The following is an 18,097-nucleotide window of genomic DNA, read 5'->3' as shown; positions in this document are numbered from 1 at the left end:
ACTTAGTAGCTGTGGGCTTGGCTAGCCTGTGTGAAACTGTCAAGAGTGTGGGAATGTCATCTCTGTGATCCCTTTCCCCGCACTGCGCTACGCTTGGGATCATGCCCACTGCCTGCTGGGAAAATCCCACCTCCCTAACTGCAGGATAGAGATTATACTCTCTGTCCACCCCCCTCCTTACTGCCACCCACCCCTCCAGGCTTTCCTTCTCCACCATGTAAGTAGAAATGTACATGTGGTATTTAATGTTAATAAACAAGTGGTGCGTACGCTGCCAGTAAGTGCACCACAATTCAATAAATATGAAAGCAAGGTTAAGGTCAAATCCATTTCAATTTGGATGGATTTAAAAGCTGCAATTTTATGTCACGTAAAAACATGGCCTTATAGCCCAAACTGACATTCAACAAATGAAAATCGGGGTGATGTTGAAATCTTGTTGTGTAAGCTCCAGGTGTCACATGTCCGCTGCCGATGTTTCACACACAAAAGTGAGATTGCAGCCAGGAGAGGTGGCAGTTGATGAACTCTGGTATCGCAGAGGGAATGAGGCAAAGATGAGAAGATACAGACAGGGATAAGAAAATATATGAATACAAAGGCACAGCAAGATGAGGTGAGGCAGCACAGGTCGAGAGAGATCAGAGAGAATTCAAAGCGTGGAACGAGCCGAAAGCTACAAAAGCCCGAGAAACAAGAACAGTTAGATCAGAGTGAGATTGGGATTCAATCCAGGAGATGATCCCCTGTTCCTTCCCTGCCCTTTATCCCAAGGGAGTGTCGCCACCTGCTACCACATCCATTTTCCTGTTTGACGATCAGTCCCGAGATCCTATCATCCCATCTCCACCCTATACACAGCCTCCCCATGCAATCACAGGAGCGTTTGCAAACATACAAGCATGCATGTATATTTAGCCGTCAGGCAGTTTAGCCCTCCCCAGCATAAGCAAACACTTCCTAGAATATGCGAATGCAACACACACACAGGCGGCTGCAGCAGTGCTTAACTAGGGAGGTAATTGACTTCAATGGCTGCTACACAGCAGTGAAAAATGAGGTGAAATTGACTGTAGGCTGCAGGCTCTGGAGGAAAAGTCAATGAAGAATTAAACTGTGTGAAGGTCAGGCTGTTGTGATTTTGTGAGTGTGTGTATGTGCTGGCAATCTATGTATGCACAGACGCAGGAGAAAATTCAGAAGTGTTTGTAAACTCAGGAACGCTAGCGCTAACTTCTCCATCGATCTGTCCCTGTGTGTCTTTAGGTATTCAAAGCTGAATGATCCCGCAGACTGGTTGTCCATCAACAGGACCAACGGTCAGATCGTAACCACGGCGATGCTCGACCGGGAGTCCGTCTATGTCAAAAACAACATATACGAAGCCACGTTCCTGGCAACAGACAATGGTAAGTTGGATGTTTAATCTGTGAGCCATTCTCACATCGTTCCCACATTTTAGCATCTCTGCACAGTTCAGTTCGCAGCCCTGAAAACAGTTAATTATAATACAACATTAAAAATAGAAGAAGAAGAAAAATTTGCAAAGATTTGGTGAGACCATTGCATGGTTTGACAGTATAATATCGGCCTAAACAGAGGGTGAAACATCCTAGAAAGCACTCTGAAACTTGCTCATTTCAAAGCAATTTCACGTAGCCTCCATCATTTGTGTGTCTTATACTCCTGGCTTATGACTGCAAGGTCTAATTGAGTGACTGCAGCCTTTCAGACGGAGTCAGCGTCCTTGAGCAAGATGCTCACTGTTGACTCCGGTGGAGCTGGAGCTGAATGCTTAAAATGCCGAGAATTCGAATGACTGTTGCAAATGATCCGACGTGTTGTTAAATACAGGTTAGAATGAAAAATGTCAGAATTGTTGCTTTCTGTTTGATGAAAATGAAGACATTTGTGTGGATTTGGAGGGATATAAAGACATGAAAGCTCTGTGGCATTCAAGTGCAGTGCAGCTGGGTTAGAGTTAGAGAAAATCCTGGTCACACTCTTGATCCTCTCCTCCTTCTTATCTTCTATCCATGACTGCCTTCTCCTTCCTTTTCTCACAATGTGGCATATATATTTGTTCTGCCTCAAGTTTAACTGAGCACAAACTCAATCACAGCAAACAAATAAGTTCCCTCTTCCTCAAGTGGAAGTGAGTGCTTTTTCTCAAGTAAAAAGGCAGCGCTTTTCCCCCCCTCCCTCCCAAATTGCCTTATCTGTGACGTGCAGAGCGCTGGAGTGTTTACCTTAAGTCGAGCTGGCTTTGAGACATTGGTGTTTTATAGGTGTGAGCATGTGTGAAGAATGCACTCATTTGAAACAAATTTATGTGAGCATATGTGTGTTTTTCTCTATTTTCCTGTTTTTTCGCGATGATTGACAATGTCAGACACCGTGACGTGTAACCTGCTGTGCTGATGGGAAGGAAGAGGCAGCAGGATTAGAGGTTGACTCGCTCCTGTTGTTTGGACTTCACAAACATCTCATTTACTCCCCTCTTTTCTTGCCTTGTTATTTCCTGGACTTCTTTATCATTTCAATACATTACTTATTTCCCTGGGGAACCTATAGGCCCTTTAGAAACTGCTTTTTCTCCCTCCGCCCGGCCTCTGTACAGCGCACAGTTCATGTTACTGCGAGGTTCGGCTGAAATTGGAGCTGCGGCGAGTCCAAAAGACGAGACGCCAGCAGTTTGATGTTCGGTGTGTGTGTGTCTGCATGTTTGTGTGTGTACATCAGTCTGACTGTTTGGGTGTTGCTGGAGTGCCAGCCATCATAACGTGAGAGGGATTATGGTAAGAAGCACTATGAGACAGTAAGCATGGTGGGACGGGACATGGAGAGGTGGTGACAGCGTGGTGAGAAGTACACTTGTATTTCTACCATATTTTCACGTCTGCCGCCCGACACAATCTGACTGCCTCAGACCCCTCTGACACACACCTATGGCATTGTTCATGTGTTTGTGTGCTCTTCAAAGAACATATGGTAGGCTTACTACAAGTCTTTTCACCATGCCTCACATCTCTGAGCCCCCATCATAAAAAGGAGTTAATACAAATCCTTTTGAGGAATTTACACAAACATAATTATTTATTTAGCTGGTTAAAACCCACATAATTCTCCTATCAGCTGTGGCAAGCTGCTTCCACATGTCCCCCATACATGGCTGGGATTAACAAACCAACAGAATGGGAAAGCCGCCGTCTGTGTGTGTGTGCGTGCGTGCATGTGTGTATGTGTTTGAACCTGTGTGTTTGTGCACCACATGTGTTTATGTTCCAGTACGTACATGTGTTAAATTTGCATTTAATACTGTACATTTGGTACGTGTGTGAATGACTTGGGTGCCAGGAGCCGCGTGTGATAAAATTGTTGGATGATGTTTAAATAGTGAGAATCAAATAAGATGTTCCTCTAAATAGCTTCTAAATGTATTTAAAGCTTTTAGAAGCTGTTGGATGATATTTCAAGAAGTAACATTATTACACAGTATATAACCAGGTGAATATGTCTTCCTAAAGGGTGTGATTTTTAATTCATATTATTATGATGGCTATGATGTGATTTTATATAACTATAATGTGTTGTCAAAATGAGAAGAATTTAATGATTCATGTTATTACTCCAGAAGTATTACTAGATCGAGATCACAGTGCAGCAGCGGGCTCACCTGTGGAAATCTGTGTGTAGGCTGAGTGCCCCCTACTGACACTACACTGTAACACATGCACCGGAAAGATGCGTCATTTTCATGTTATGATGGGACACTTTTGTCACTGCCACCAAGGTGCATAATTTGGCAGCTGTTACTGACTCGTCGTTTTGTTTTTTTCCCTGAAACTCTTCTAAACTGTGTGAGCTCCAGTGCCACATCCATCATTGACCTCTTGATGAGTCTTTATCAATCAGATGAACTGTATGTAGTCTTTTTGTATCTACAGTACTTATCTTAGTAATACCAGGCAGACAGAGCTCAAGCTGTTGACGGGCTCACTCACACTGGGTCTCACTCTTCTTGTGGCAAATGTCTTGCTCTGTTGCCATGTTTAATTGGCAGATCTGTCAGCTTTGCATAAATCTTTGTAAATTACATCGCCCTTATCTCATCCCAGAGATGGCCCCTGGGGTCGCTTGATTCCATCCAATGGCTCAGCCAGTGGGGCATGCCGGGGAAATGACTCGTAATTGGTGGCGGCTAAGGGTCGTCACCCCCTGACACACACTCAATAAACAGCCCTGAGCTGCATACTGCTAAGCTCTCTCACTCTGTTTTTTTTTTTTTTTTCAGATTTCTCTGTACCACATTTTCATACAACACATACACATTCATGCATTCTTCCCACTGCTCTGCATAAAGTGTCTATTCTTTGCTCCCAGTTCTCTATAAACGCTGTTGCTGTTGGTCTGTTGCCCTGTCCAATCAATGCAAAGGGCTTCAGGATTGTGTCTGCAGAGGAGGTGTGCGTGCGTGTATGTGTGTGTGTGTGTGTGTGTGTGCGTGTGTGTATTCTTTCATTTTTGTAAAGGGAGGACATTTTGGATTATTTTGAAAGTCCTCATTTTGTACAGACCAAGGGTAAGGTTAGAATTTGTTTTTTGTTAAGGTTGGGGTTAGGCATTTATTAGGTGGTAGATGGTTAAGGTTTGGATAAGGGGCTAGGGAAGGGGTGGGTGACCTTTGTCCTAACGAGGGCCATTTAAATTTTTATAACGTCCTTCGAGGGCCATACTTAGTTATTGAACACATATTATCACACTTACCTCTTATGCAATAACTGGAAGTGTTTCTCTTTTGTGGGGTGTCTGAAGTCAGATGGTAGTGATGATGATGATGATGATGATGATGATCATCATCATCATCATCATCATCCTACTTGCAGCTGGTTTTCCATGTTTGGCTCAGTAAGTCTTGAGCAGAACCGAGTCTTTGCAAGAGTCAGTTTTGAACAGAGGGGCCACTCGGAAAAACATGCTGATGTAATTTTATGTTACTTTCTTTTATCACAGAAAAAAGTTGTTATCTTTATGCATCCATAAATTGCCTCAATACAGCAATAGAGCCTGGAGGCCAGAGTTCCCCGCCCCTGGCCTAGAGAATGCATTATGTCAATGAGTGTCCTCAAAAGGATAGAAGTACACGTGTGTGTGTGCGTGCGTGTCAGTACATGTCATTACAATCCAAGGCTGACAATATTGTGAACCGGCACCTGCAATGGCTGCCTACAACAGCATCAGACCAAATTTCTCCAATTAACTTCCTAATTTCCACAGACTTGCGATGTGGACTTATGTGCAACACTGCTGTTACGTCCACAGGAATTCGTTTAAGAGAATATCACAACTTTGGTAGCTGCCCAGTGAGGCACACATTTCCGTCACAAAATAATGGATTTTTTGTGTCAAATGAATAAAATACACTGTGACAGGCTGCTGTGATCTGCACTGTTGGAAAGTCATAATTGCTTTCACATCACTTGTTGTTGCAATGTAACAATTATGGACTTTGGAGACCTGCATACGGGTCATGAAAAGTTGAGTAAATCATCGTCACGGGTGCATGAGAGTGGAAGACGGTGTGCAACACAATCCCCCGCTCACCTTTCAGAAAGACTGTTAATATTGCAGGCAGAAGTGCCTTTATCTACAGAATCAGAGATGGCTCTCATTGCACTGTGTAAATACTCACAGACAAGGACTTGTTTGATTGTGTTACAGTCATCATTATTGTACCTAAGCCCTCTCTAGGCCATTGGATGTGCTGTGCCTGCATCTGGATCGACTGTGATGGGTTTGATTTGACTGTGGGGCTGAAAGAGGAGTTGGAAAGCATAACTGTCAGAAGTATTTTTGTCAGGGACAGAAATTCTCCTCCAGCTCCGCAGCACCCTTACCTCTCACATCACCATTGTGAATAAACAGTGTTCATCTCAGCTCTTCTTTCCTTTTTTATCTGTCCTTTCATTCGCTTTCATTGTTTCCCTCCCCTCTGTTGACTTTCAACTCCTGTCCCTCTTCCCTCTCAATCGTCCCTTTCACTGCACACATCTTCTCTTGTCATCTTTCCCACCCGTCATCATGTTATTTTCTCTTCTCTCTTTCTGCTCCCAGGCTCTCCTGCAGCCAGCGGCACAGGCACGCTGCAGATCTATCTGATAGATATTAATGACAACCCCCCGGCACTCATACCCAAGGAGTCTCAGATCTGTGAGCGGATGAACAGAAACGTCCACGGTGTCAACATCACTGCCGCTGATGCCGACACAGACCCCAATGCTGGACCCTTTGTCTTCGAGCTGCCCAACTTTCCCACCAGCATCCGACGCAACTGGACAATTTCTCGCATCAGTGGTGAGGAGATGTAGAGAGCATATAAAAATGAATGGTTTCACAGTGCCACTCTATGAATGTGACGTAAAACATGGTGTAGATGTAGTCCAGCCATTTATTACCTTCTTAATCCATTATTTTATATACTGACTGGTCTCATGAGATGCTTTATTATAAAGCTCCTTACGGCTTATTTGCCCATTTGCCTTTACACTAAAAAGAATTAAATGTGGAAGCAGGACTGTGCAATAATTCAAAATTACCCTTAGTCAGCTTTCAGTCGAATAATGATGTTACGATCATATTTAATCGTTTTTTTAACCACGAACGAACCACAGTTTTTACTGTCAACGTAACTTGGCGGGCTAACGTTGGCTAACATTATCTAGCAAACTGCAGATTTGTTTGGATAATGGTTCATGCTCGCTGTACCCCAGGAAAAATGGATGGAGCAGCGTTGGGCTGTAAGTTTGGGGGTGAAATCCATTTGTTTATGTGCAAAACTTTAAAACCAGTGCTCTGGAAAATGGCTACTGCAAACTAGAGAGAACTCTGGAGGTCTGGCTCTCAGATTTTCGGCTCCTTTGGTGACACATAAAGGCTTACCATTTCTCCTTTTGCATCTTTGCAACTAAAGCAGAACTTTTTCTGCCATAGTTAAACTTAGCTTACAAAATGCTGATATGTAGCTCCACCTAGCTTTTCCTCCGATAACCCTCGTTTCACCATACCCCCACCCCACAAGTCACGGGGATTGGTACCTGAGGTATGTGAAACCGTGAGTGTCTGAATCTGAGTTTTTGAGACAGTCATTGGTCCATTGCAGTTCCCAGGCAGAAATGCTCGGCCGTAGCCATAACTTCTCATTTCACCAGTGATATGTGTTGTAGCAAATAAAAAACACCATGTGTTAACAAGGCTAAAAACTTAAAAACAACATTTTAATTTAACTTTCAGAAATGTGACAGTTAGTAACCTTTCTCTTTCCTCTTCACTCCACACAGGTGATTACGCCCGTCTAGGCCTGCGGTACCAGGTATATCTAGAGCCGGGGGTGTATGAGGTCCCTATAATTGTGTCAGACTCGGGGAACCCTCCGTTGTCCAACAGGTCACTCATCAAAGTGAAGGTGTGTCCCTGTGATGAAAATGGAGACTGCACCACTCTCGGGGCCGTGGCAGCAGCCGGCCTGGGGACTGGGGCCATCATCTCCATCCTCATCTGCATCATCATACTGCTCAGTGAGTATCAGCTGTTCAAGTCGGGCTCACCCACCGACACCCAGACATGTCGCACATTCACACATATATACCGTACACAACGCAAAAGTTAAAGCTGCCTGTGATTGGCTTTTACTTGACTTTCTGTCAAAAAAGTGCACTTCAGGGCACAGTCATTAAACATTCACCAGACTGTAATACAGCAGCATGAGCAGGACTTTGTATAATGGATTAATGCCTCAACTGCTTGAATCCTCTCCAGCATCTCTTGTCAAGGAGGTTTTTGTCTTCTTTTCCTGGTTGGGTAAATATCTGCTGCTATCTGTCTTGCCAGTGAGTCATGCCGCTGGCTCACTTTGTTGCTGTGGGTTGCATAGTTCATACATATAGACAAGTCTTATAGACAAATCACCCGCAGCTGTAGGATTTTTGTAACTTATTTTAAAATGTTGTACTGTGTGTGAGTGATCCTCTCTTTTCATTATTAATACCACCACCAACACAAGTTTCCTTTGTTTACTTTAATGCTCATTTCACCAAGTAGAGCCCATCAATTTTTGAAACTTTTCTCTCAAAGAACACACAAGGAAGATGCACAAAAGACAGCAAAGCTACAAAAAAGTTAATTTAAGCAATGCTATTAAATAAAACAATGCTTGGAGGAGTAATAAGAGAGGGAGATGGCACCAGGCTTAAATATTAGCGACTACGGGGAGGATTGCAGTGAAGTTTTGCACATTTGTCTGTCCCCAGAGGATAAATCCCACTGACACTGGCGAGTGTTTCAACAACTGGTGAAATGGATTTCTATCCAATTTGGTGCATACATTCACGTCCCCCTCCGGGCAAATTGTTATAATTTTGGTGATGCCCTGAATCTTAAGTCTAAGTCAAAATATGTCCAGTATTTTCATCTATGACCAAATACCTGCCGTATTAATGACCATCAGCCTCAGCTTTACTTGCATTTTGTACTAATTACATATGACCATGCTAACATGCTAAACTAAGCTGGTTAACATGGGAGACATTATAGCTGCATGAGATCAGGATTGTCATTGAAAAAATGTTAGCATACCGACTTCAGCATTTAGCTCAAAGCAGTGCTGAGCAGCCTCACAGAGCCTCTGCACAGGGCTGTAGACTCTTGGTCTGATTAATGATGTGGGTAAAGTATATCCTCTTTGTTTTTTTGTTTTTTTTTATGCAGATGACCTCAGTGTCAACCAAAAGGTTTCTCATGTTCATGTGTGTGTGTGCAGGCATGGTGCTGCTGTTTGTGGTGTGGATCAAACGCAGAGAGAAGGAGAGGCAGACCAAGCAGCTGCTTATTGACCCTGAAGATGATGTCAGGGACAACATCCTCAAATACGACGAAGAGGGAGGAGGAGAAGAGGACCAGGTGAGCTCCTGAGAGACATGCGCTCGTACCCACGTGCTTTCTGTATATCCCCACTTAACACCTGTATGCCCCTGTGGTTGTGTAGGACTACGACCTGAGCCAGCTGCAGCAGCCTGACTCCTTGGAGCACATCATCAGCAAGCCACCTGGCGTCCGCAGGGTGGACGAGCGCCCCATCATCCCCGAGTCCCAGTACCCAATCAGACCTGTTGTGCCCCACCCCGGAGACATCGGGGACTTCATCCACGAGGTGAATTTTTGCCCACACGTCACCGACGCGCACGTTACATCTCCCACGCACGAGAGCTCCACCGTCATTAGATTGCTTCTCCGACAGCGAGCTGGCCTCTCACTTTCACTTTCCATCGATCTGACATTTAATGTGATTACTCATCCCTGGATGCTGCTCAATATGTAAACTCCAGTATGATGATGGAAACAAGGTAGAGTTTTGTTTTACTTTACAGCTGCTATCACCGTGCCAGCTTTATTCACACACACACACACACACACAGAGTCTCACACACAACTCCAGCGCTGGCACACTGATGCGAGAAAATGCTGATTGACAGACTCGTGACAACACGTTCACACTCGAGAGGTGTTGGCAGCTGTTCAGCTTTGATCCAGCCAGCCTCCTCTCTCTCTCTCTCTCTCTCTCTCTCTCTCTCTCTCTCTCTCTCCCTCCCTCTCCCTCTCTCCCCCGCTCACACATGTACTCACCTGATCTCGCTCCAGCAGTCTGGTAAAACACAAACACAGCAAACACATGGTGTTCCTGCCACGCACTGTACCCCTGGGGGTTGAGGCTTTTTAGCTTTCTATCCACAGCATCTCTCTGTATTCCAGCGAAGTGGATGAAGTCCACTCTCCTCACCTGTCTCACCTTCAGGTCAATGGTCCTCATTTGTCATTCCAAGAAACAAGTGCAGGTCTGAGCACCGGCAGAAAACATATACACCTCTTCGCATCTTATTCGTGAAACGAGAACATAATATTGATGAGTAGGCTTTGATCACACATGGATAAACCAAATTCAGAAACGAGAACTGGCCAATGCTTCCTGTTATACGTCTGAATGTATGCGGTACAGAATTCCTTTTGGATGTTTTTGGAGATGTGTGCGCTTGTGTGTGACTGGCTGTTTTGCTGTGCATCTTCTCTCTGTTCTCTTTATTCTGCTGGTCTCTCTTACAAAAGACGTCTTGATCTCAATGAGACTACCTGATTAAATAAAGCCTGGAATAATTTAGGCCAACTGATCTTTACCAAAGGAACTTGCCCCAATGAAGCCTGTATTGTTTAATCAAATGTAATGTTAATTGAAATGTCGCACTTATCCATTAAGATACATCATCCAGATTTTTAGTAGGCTATTAGTATTATTTATTCAAAATTCACTAAAGGTAGCTTATTGAATATTACCTTTGAAAACTCATGTATAGTGACAAAAAGTATATGCTGTCATGCTTTGTCACAGAGTGTGAGTACAGTGCAGACTGATATTACACATTTTGTTCTCCGTGTTTTTTTAAGCAGACATTAGCAGAACATAGAGCTAGAACAAAGACACAATTGTTAAATGTCACTGGCAAAAAGTACAATTATGAGGTAAAACTGCTTTATTTGATGGTACTTTATACCAGTAATTTTCTTCTAACATGCTGTTGCATCATGGGAAATGTAGGATCCAGCATTTTTAATTCATGATGTCTCAACTTCTGCTGCTTCAATTTTGACCTTTGATTTTTTAAATCTGACTCGTGTTAGTACAATACGAAATCGCTGGAGGTGACTTCCAACCATTTGTTGCGTCTCCATCACTGAATAAGCTGCTTTTTTCTCTCATATTCTCCCCTGAATAAATGCACGGACTGACCTTTCCTCCTTTCTGTCCTGTTTAGGGTCTGCGAGCAGCAGACAACGACCCCACAGCTCCTCCGTATGACTCCCTGCTGGTCTTTGACTATGAGGGCAGCGGCTCTACCGCCGGCTCTGTCAGCTCCCTCAACTCCTCCAGCACGGGGGACCAGGACTATGACTACCTCAACGACTGGGGTCCCCGCTTCAAGAAGCTGGCCGACATGTACGGAGGAGGGGATGATGATTAAATCTGGCCAATCACACACGCACACACACACACACACTCGTCCCGTCAGCTGGCCTGCCATGCTCTGTCCCTCTAACACATGGGGCTGTTACACCCTGATTGAACACACGTTAACAATGACATGTTCACACTGACCAACTGACCGACCAACCAACCAACCAACCAATCAAATTACCCACCACAGAGGACCGGTGCCGTGAGTCAGTTTCGGGTGCTCTTCTCAACCGTCTCCTGCTCTAAGCCTGTCAAAGACTGAAACGGAAGCTCTGAATTGCAGGCTTCTCCTAGTTTGTATTCTCAAACTCTTGTGCTTTTGTTTCATTTTAGGTTTTGTGCTAGATATAGGCTTTAGGTTTTTAGGAGTCAGATTTTGTTTTCGCTTTAGTCTGTGCAGCTTTTTTTGTCCCCACTCCCCTCAGATTGAGCCGTTCCTTATTCCTGAGGGTTTTCACTTTTCCCTCTCCGTCGGCCCCCGCCTGCCTCTCTGCAGAAGCTTTAGGTTGAGCAGCTTGCTTTGTCTGAGGGGAACAAAAGGAAAAAAAAAAGAAGAACACAGATATGAAAGTCCTTCTTGCACGGAGGGCCCTGGTTTATTCTTTCTTGAACTTGAATTACTTAGAACAGAAGCACTGTTGTTTAAAAAGTGCCTTCAGTGGTGCGTATTTTAGCAGACTCCCGCTAACTCAGGATTGGTTGCCATTTTCTGGGCTTACATGCCCCCATATGACCCCTGACCCTTTAACTCAGACCTCCCCTTGTCATTTCTGTCGTCCTGCAGGGCTGGGGTAGCTGCAGGAGATGTCAGCGCTGGTTTCAGAGGAGCATTGACTGGCTTACGAGGGCGCTTTATGTAGACATACTGTACATAGGCCTACAGTGTGTCTGTAAGTTATGGACAAATCATTAACTTTTCAAGTCAGGCATATCTGTGCTCCTAGATCACAGCCAGCTTGATTGAACGTGATTGCTGAAATCACAAAAACACATTATGGGAAGAAGAAATGCGTCGTGTGTCTTTGTTTATTGTGGCTTCAATAGCAGCTGTGTTTGTTTTGAGCTCTCAGTATTTGCACCTAAAACTTGAAAAGGCTTGTTATGAAATTTTGAAGATTGAAAAGTCACGTGCAATGTTAATGTATATGAAGTACAAGTAAGGGTTATTTAAGGAGACTTTACCTTTAAGATCATTTAAGGTTTGCATGTTTATCCCTTCACCCAAAGGTAACTAACATGGCACCAGTTATTGTGTGGTAAATGTGTCAAAGAAAACTATATAAACTGTACAAACACGAGGGAAAAGAAATACAGGATTGCTTCAAGTAGCTATAGCGTTACATACGGAGTTGTGAGCCCCATTCTGAGCCCCCGTCTCGCTTCTTTTTTTTTTTTCCCCCTTTTGTTGATTCACTGTTGTTTCTCAGCAAACTTTTAATATACAAACTTTGGTGCTGGTCCCTGTCACAGAAACTGGGGGAACTGAGCCTCAGCCAGGGATTTAGCGCCTTCACAATCTGTCTCTCTTCAGGCAGCATTTCATTCATCTGAAATTTTCTCCTGAAATTTTTGGCTGCAAGTTCAAGAGGTTTTGAAAAGAAGTTAGAGGAAGGGAAAGTCTGTTATGAAGTTCTGCACTTTATCAAAGCAGACTTGCAAAACTAAAGCTTCAGTAATAGCGCTTTAAAAGACAGACATTTTGAAAGACAGTTTTGTTGTGACTTAATGAAAAAGCAGCACTACCCACGGGCTTTTGTAATCATATTTCAGGCCTCCAGAACTGCATGTAGAGAACGGGGGGGAAAAAAAAAAAAAAGAGCTTTAGTCTTTGTATTAAATTATTTAAATATGCAAAACATTTCACAGAGGGAACAGGGAGATGCTGGTGAATGATAGAAAGGTTTGATCATTCTTTATCTTCTTAGTGCCCACTGAAACAGTCGCAGCCAGCTTCAACCTGACTGACCAGATTTTCTATTAATTATGAATATGATGAATGCTTGGAGGAAATCTCAGTAACGACACGGTTGTGTGATGGGATGAGAAGCATCCCCCACTCCTCCTCTTTCTCCTGCTGCTGTTCCTCACCTGTTCACAAATGGTAATAAAAACTGTAGCTACATTTTCAGACTGGAAAGGAATGAGCTTGTAGTATATATATATATATATATATATTTCCTCTTAGTGCAAAATTTCATCATGCCATAACAAAGAAATAAGGACGAGTCTCATTTGACTGTAAGCAAGAGAAGGGAGGTCATAGTATAATTAATGAGGTTAACAGGGTAAGAATCTCTTCATTTACATTAATAGATTAACTGGGTGCAGATTGCACCTTACAGTGTAGAAACTGAGAGAAGCAGTAGTTCCCAGAGCGTGCTGCTGGATAAGCTCTTTTCTATCCAAGTGCTCCTCAGCCTGCAGAATATCTTCACAAAATAAACACAGCTGTTACTTTCTCCTATTTGTGATTATTTCTGACATAAATGTTGTACATACAGAACATTTTTATACATTTGGTAACATGATTTAAATGTTTCTGTGTGGTCTCTGCATTTTCTTTCACTCTGGTTTTTGTTTGAAATGAATACCTGGCAATGTATATTTCACCACAAGAAGCCATGTGCATTTAAGAGAATCTGTATGATTCTGTATGAGCTTACAGCCATATTTGTGTCGCTGTTCAAGTTTAGCTTCATCACGCAGAAAAAGGATCCACATCAGACCAACTTGTACAGTCTATACTAGCACACACTCACTCCTCTAGGCCTTACTGTATATATGTGAGTGTTCTATATTATATGCGCCCTTTCAGCATTTGTTTTAATTCAGCTGCAGGGCTCCAACATTACCGAAGGCCATCCGGCGTTCACAGAATAACAACGTGCTTCATGAAATGCTCATGCTCTCTTATCAGACATTCACACCGTATTCAGGGCCAAACATAGCAGGAGGCCACACACGCACACACACACACACACATCTGACACAAGGTAACTGACTTCATAACTGTGTCTCACACACACACACACACACGACACAATGCCATTATGATACTGAATGTTATCAATGACTCGCAATGACACATGGCAGCAAATCATCAGTGGAGTTGGACAAACTTGACCTCCCATTTAAATGCAATTTGTGAGGGGAAATGAAGGAAGATTGATCATTACGTGTCACATACTTGGTCCACTTACTGACGTTCCCTTGCTAAGCTGAGGGGAGAATTAGCAAACGATAGAATGAAGGGAGAGCTACGGCACGGCTGTAGTCCACCCCTGTCTTCTGGCTCGACCAACAACGGCTCTTCTGCCTCTCTGACTGGTGTTAGTTAAAGGACACTCGGTCTCGCTCGGGACACTGCCTGACCATGGACACACACATGACGGGAGGCTCCAGCAGCAGTTTTTTGCTCTGCTATGGCCAAAGACAGACAGCAGTGTGTCATACGTGTTCGCCCAATACTGCTCAAGTCCAAGTGTACATAATGTAGTATTTGCTTGAAGCTAAACAGACCAAGTTAGGCAAACTGTAACTGTACAATTGGAGCTTTTTGCATGTGTCTTTTTATAATGGACAGATGAGTTCTATTACAGTAACCATACAACATTTTAAAACGTGTCGCAGCCCGCATGACCGAGGTTGCAGTCCAGAAGGGATTCTGGTGTACCATACTCGCATAGTTTCAAATGGAAGAGAAAAAAGCTGAAAAAATAATTGCACAGTTATCGAGTCAAAAGACTTTTTTTGTAAATTGTCAACAGCACAAATATTTTGTATTGTTGTTTGTACCATTTTGTAAGAAAATTAAGAAAAACTAGAAAAAAAAAAAGGGAAAGAATCTGTTGTTCCAAGCGTGTGTTTATAGTGCCACTGCAATCTTGGTTTCCAAATACCGTACAGTAAATGCGCAGCCTTGCAGATCAACCTTGTAATATAGACGCTGAGCTGGAGACTCCCTGTCAGCATTGTGTTATAAATAAAATTTCCCCTCCTTATAAGAACACTGCCTCCTGTCTTTTCCTTGTCACCCGCTGATTCCTGCAAGCGATGCATCTCCTCACACTTGTTATTTTTAAACGTGCTAATGTGGTTATTTTGACAAGAAATTGTCTCTGTCACTCAGAGAGCTTAACATTATGTTAAACTTCAGTTCAGTTAAAAATGAATACACACATGTCTTTTGTTAAGGCATCGTCCATAATAAAAAAAAAATCCAAACAAAAACACTCCATGCATTCATACAGAAGTCCTGAAACATGTTCAGCGTGTCAGCTCCGCCTCTTCTGAATCCCTCTCTAACTCTACAGTATGTAGAGTATAATGTGATGGAAGGCACCGAGTCCTACAACACTTCATAAAGAGAACATACAAAGTGCATGTTAATGGGATTATACTGTAAGAATACATCAGCTGAGGACCAGACTGTCTCAGAAGAAAGATTTGAAAAAAAAAAAAAAAAAAAACATTATGAATTTCTTCCAATTTTCCATTCACAGGCACCTCTTTAGGTTTACAGGCAAAAGACATACATACGTGCTCCTAAATCGAGACAGACTGTGTTCACTTGCATGCTGGCATACAGGAGTTATTAACAGAAATGCTGTTATCGACAGATGCATGTCAGACTGTCGGTGTGCTACAACCTTGATTCCAGAACAGCTGAGACGTTGTGTAAAACATAAATAAAACAGATTGTGATAGCTTCCTAATCCTTTGTGACATAAACTCAATTGAAAACAGCCCAAAGACAATATATTTAATGTTTCACCTCATCAGCTTCAATGATTTTTGTAAATATCTGCTTATTCTGAATTTGATGCAGCAGCACATTTCAGACAAGTTTGGACAGGAGCAACAAAAAAGACTGGGAAAGATGTGCAATGCTCCAAAAACACCTGTTTGGATCATTCCACAGGTAAACAGGTTCATTGGTAACAGGTGATAGTGACATGATTGGGTATGAAAGGGGCATCCTGGAAAGGCTCAGTCGTTCACAAGCGAGGATGGAGTGAAGTTCACCACTTTGTGAACACATGACTGTATGAAGGACATTACTACATGGACTGAAGCTAATGAGGTCAAACATTAAATACATTTTCCCTGTTTTCAATTGAGAATATGTCAAAAATGATTAACAAATCATCCCATTCTGATTTATTTATGTTTTACACAGCATTCTAACATTTCAAGGTTGTAACAGATGACTGAGGCTCGTTCCCTCACATATTAATGGTCTCTCTGGTTCTGCATAAAAACACAGCATAATGTACTCTGGGAAACATTTCCACAATGTCAGAATCAAAAGATTTGGAAATGACGATGTGCCTCTGTTTGCGCTGGTTTAATATGTGGATGACTGAGTTTCAGATTTCAAATTAGTTTCAGTGCCAGCCATGAGCAAACATAAGCTAAAATGATCAACACAATTAAGGCTGTTCATTTGTCAACTGTGCCTGACAGGGCGCTGTTCCAAGGTGGGATAATGAAGTCTTTCTCAGCTGAAGCAGATGAAATGAAGTGACAAAACAGCTCCATGTGAAAACACAGAGATCTGCGTTCCCTAGCCTGTTTTCCTCCCTTCTTTTTGTTACTTTAACGCCCATCCAAATGACACTTTTGGGCTCCATGGACATAAAAAACAGATGTTGCCATTACAGACGTTATGCAGCAGTGTATGTATACACAACTATCAAATGATGATTTTGTTCAGTTCCTCTTGCTATTTTTTTTGTTTGTTTTGTTTTCTGAACTTTCTCTGAACCTTGTTTGCTGCCACACGAGAAAATAACTTGTTTGAACATGGTCAAATAAATGTAATGTTTTTAATAGGTTTTTATAGACCATTCATTGGATTTGTGTTGCTAGGAAACAGCAAACACTGACACAGGAAATAAATTTTGGAAAGCAAATGGGTACACATCGTGCAGACCATAAGAAAGGAGAACAATTATTTAGATGAGTTATTTTCATCAAATGCTTGCTTAAAATGCTTAAATGTTTTTTTTTTTTGGTTTTTTTTTTTTAGTACTCTAATTAAATTGTTCAATTATTTAAATTCTTTTATACAATAAGAATTTCAATGACGAAACGGTAAAATCTCACATGTCAGAACTTCCCTTGATGCACCGACGTGAAGTTTTCAAACAGTTTCTGCCTGGAGATGATAATGTAACACTGGCAACAATATAAAATAACATAAAACAGACAACGGCAACAAATTGTTCAATGCGACATTAATTTTTTTTGTAGTTTATGGGCTAAAACCACCACCGTGGTCCGTCTGGCACTTATGTTGCTGGCACTGCATCTTGAAGTGAATTACAACGCACCGCCTGTCAACAGTAAAACTTCTTTATTGGCATTTCAGCTCTGTTTTAAATCTGAAGTCAGCAATGCTGATAAAAACAGAGGAAACCTGGATGTAGAAAAGGAATTTAATTACCAATCAGCGAAGGCAGCAGGGGCAGCAGAATGAGATGACCCTTGCTTGTTCTCTTTTAGCACAGCACGTCAATGAACCGACGGCAGACTGCATCTCCTCTTCATTGACTGACCTGTCAGAGCACGTCAGTGCACACGCAGACAGAATAAGCCCTGCTGTTTCATGCTGCTCACACATGAGCACACAAATGTTTCCCTCAAACTACAAGAAAACTGAGGGGGAAGTGAAACCCACTCCCGTCCTCCCACCAGCCGGACTCCAAGGTTGACAGGATAAGTCAGGACGGATTAATTCAGGCAACAGTCACATGATTATCAGAACTGCCCCATGCTGGATTTTGACCCTGTGCTGCATATGTGGGTGGTTTACAGCTGCTATCAATCGTTATTTTACCAGCTAAGTTTTGGAAGTCACCACTTTCCCTGCATAATATCTGGAAAAGAGTATTATTGCGAATAACGTCAGACAAGAAATCTTGTCTATTAAAGCAATATTTGCTTTCCTCCTGAGAGTTAGATGAGAAAATCAATACCACTTTCATGTCTGTACACTAGGTTACAAGCTATAGGTAGTAGCTACTTAGCTTACCA

The 18,097-nt window shown here is 42.6% G+C and overlaps 1 protein-coding gene across 1 annotated transcript in view; it reads left to right on the top strand.

Moving 5' to 3' along the window:
- LOC143326924 (cadherin-4-like) overlaps positions 1-12,861 on the top strand; it is a 228,192-nt gene extending 215,331 nt beyond the window's left edge. Inside the window, exons 12-17 of the mRNA XM_076740975.1 lie at positions 1,267-1,409; positions 6,115-6,354; positions 7,338-7,574; positions 8,816-8,955; positions 9,041-9,205; positions 10,860-12,861. Coding sequence (XP_076597090.1) covers positions 1,267-1,409; positions 6,115-6,354; positions 7,338-7,574; positions 8,816-8,955; positions 9,041-9,205; positions 10,860-11,066 — 1,132 coding nt within the window. The 3' untranslated portion in view covers positions 11,067-12,861. The remainder of the gene's footprint in view (positions 1-1,266; positions 1,410-6,114; positions 6,355-7,337; positions 7,575-8,815; positions 8,956-9,040; positions 9,206-10,859) is intronic.
- The last annotated feature ends 5,236 nt before the right edge of the window (positions 12,862-18,097 follow it).

The sequence above is a fragment of the Chaetodon auriga genome, chromosome 10, assembly GCF_051107435.1.
Source record: "Chaetodon auriga isolate fChaAug3 chromosome 10, fChaAug3.hap1, whole genome shotgun sequence".
In the NCBI taxonomy this organism is placed as follows: domain Eukaryota; kingdom Metazoa; phylum Chordata; class Actinopteri; order Chaetodontiformes; family Chaetodontidae; genus Chaetodon; species Chaetodon auriga.
Note: the sequence above shows the minus strand (reverse complement) of the source record. Positions and strands in the feature narration are given on the sequence as shown.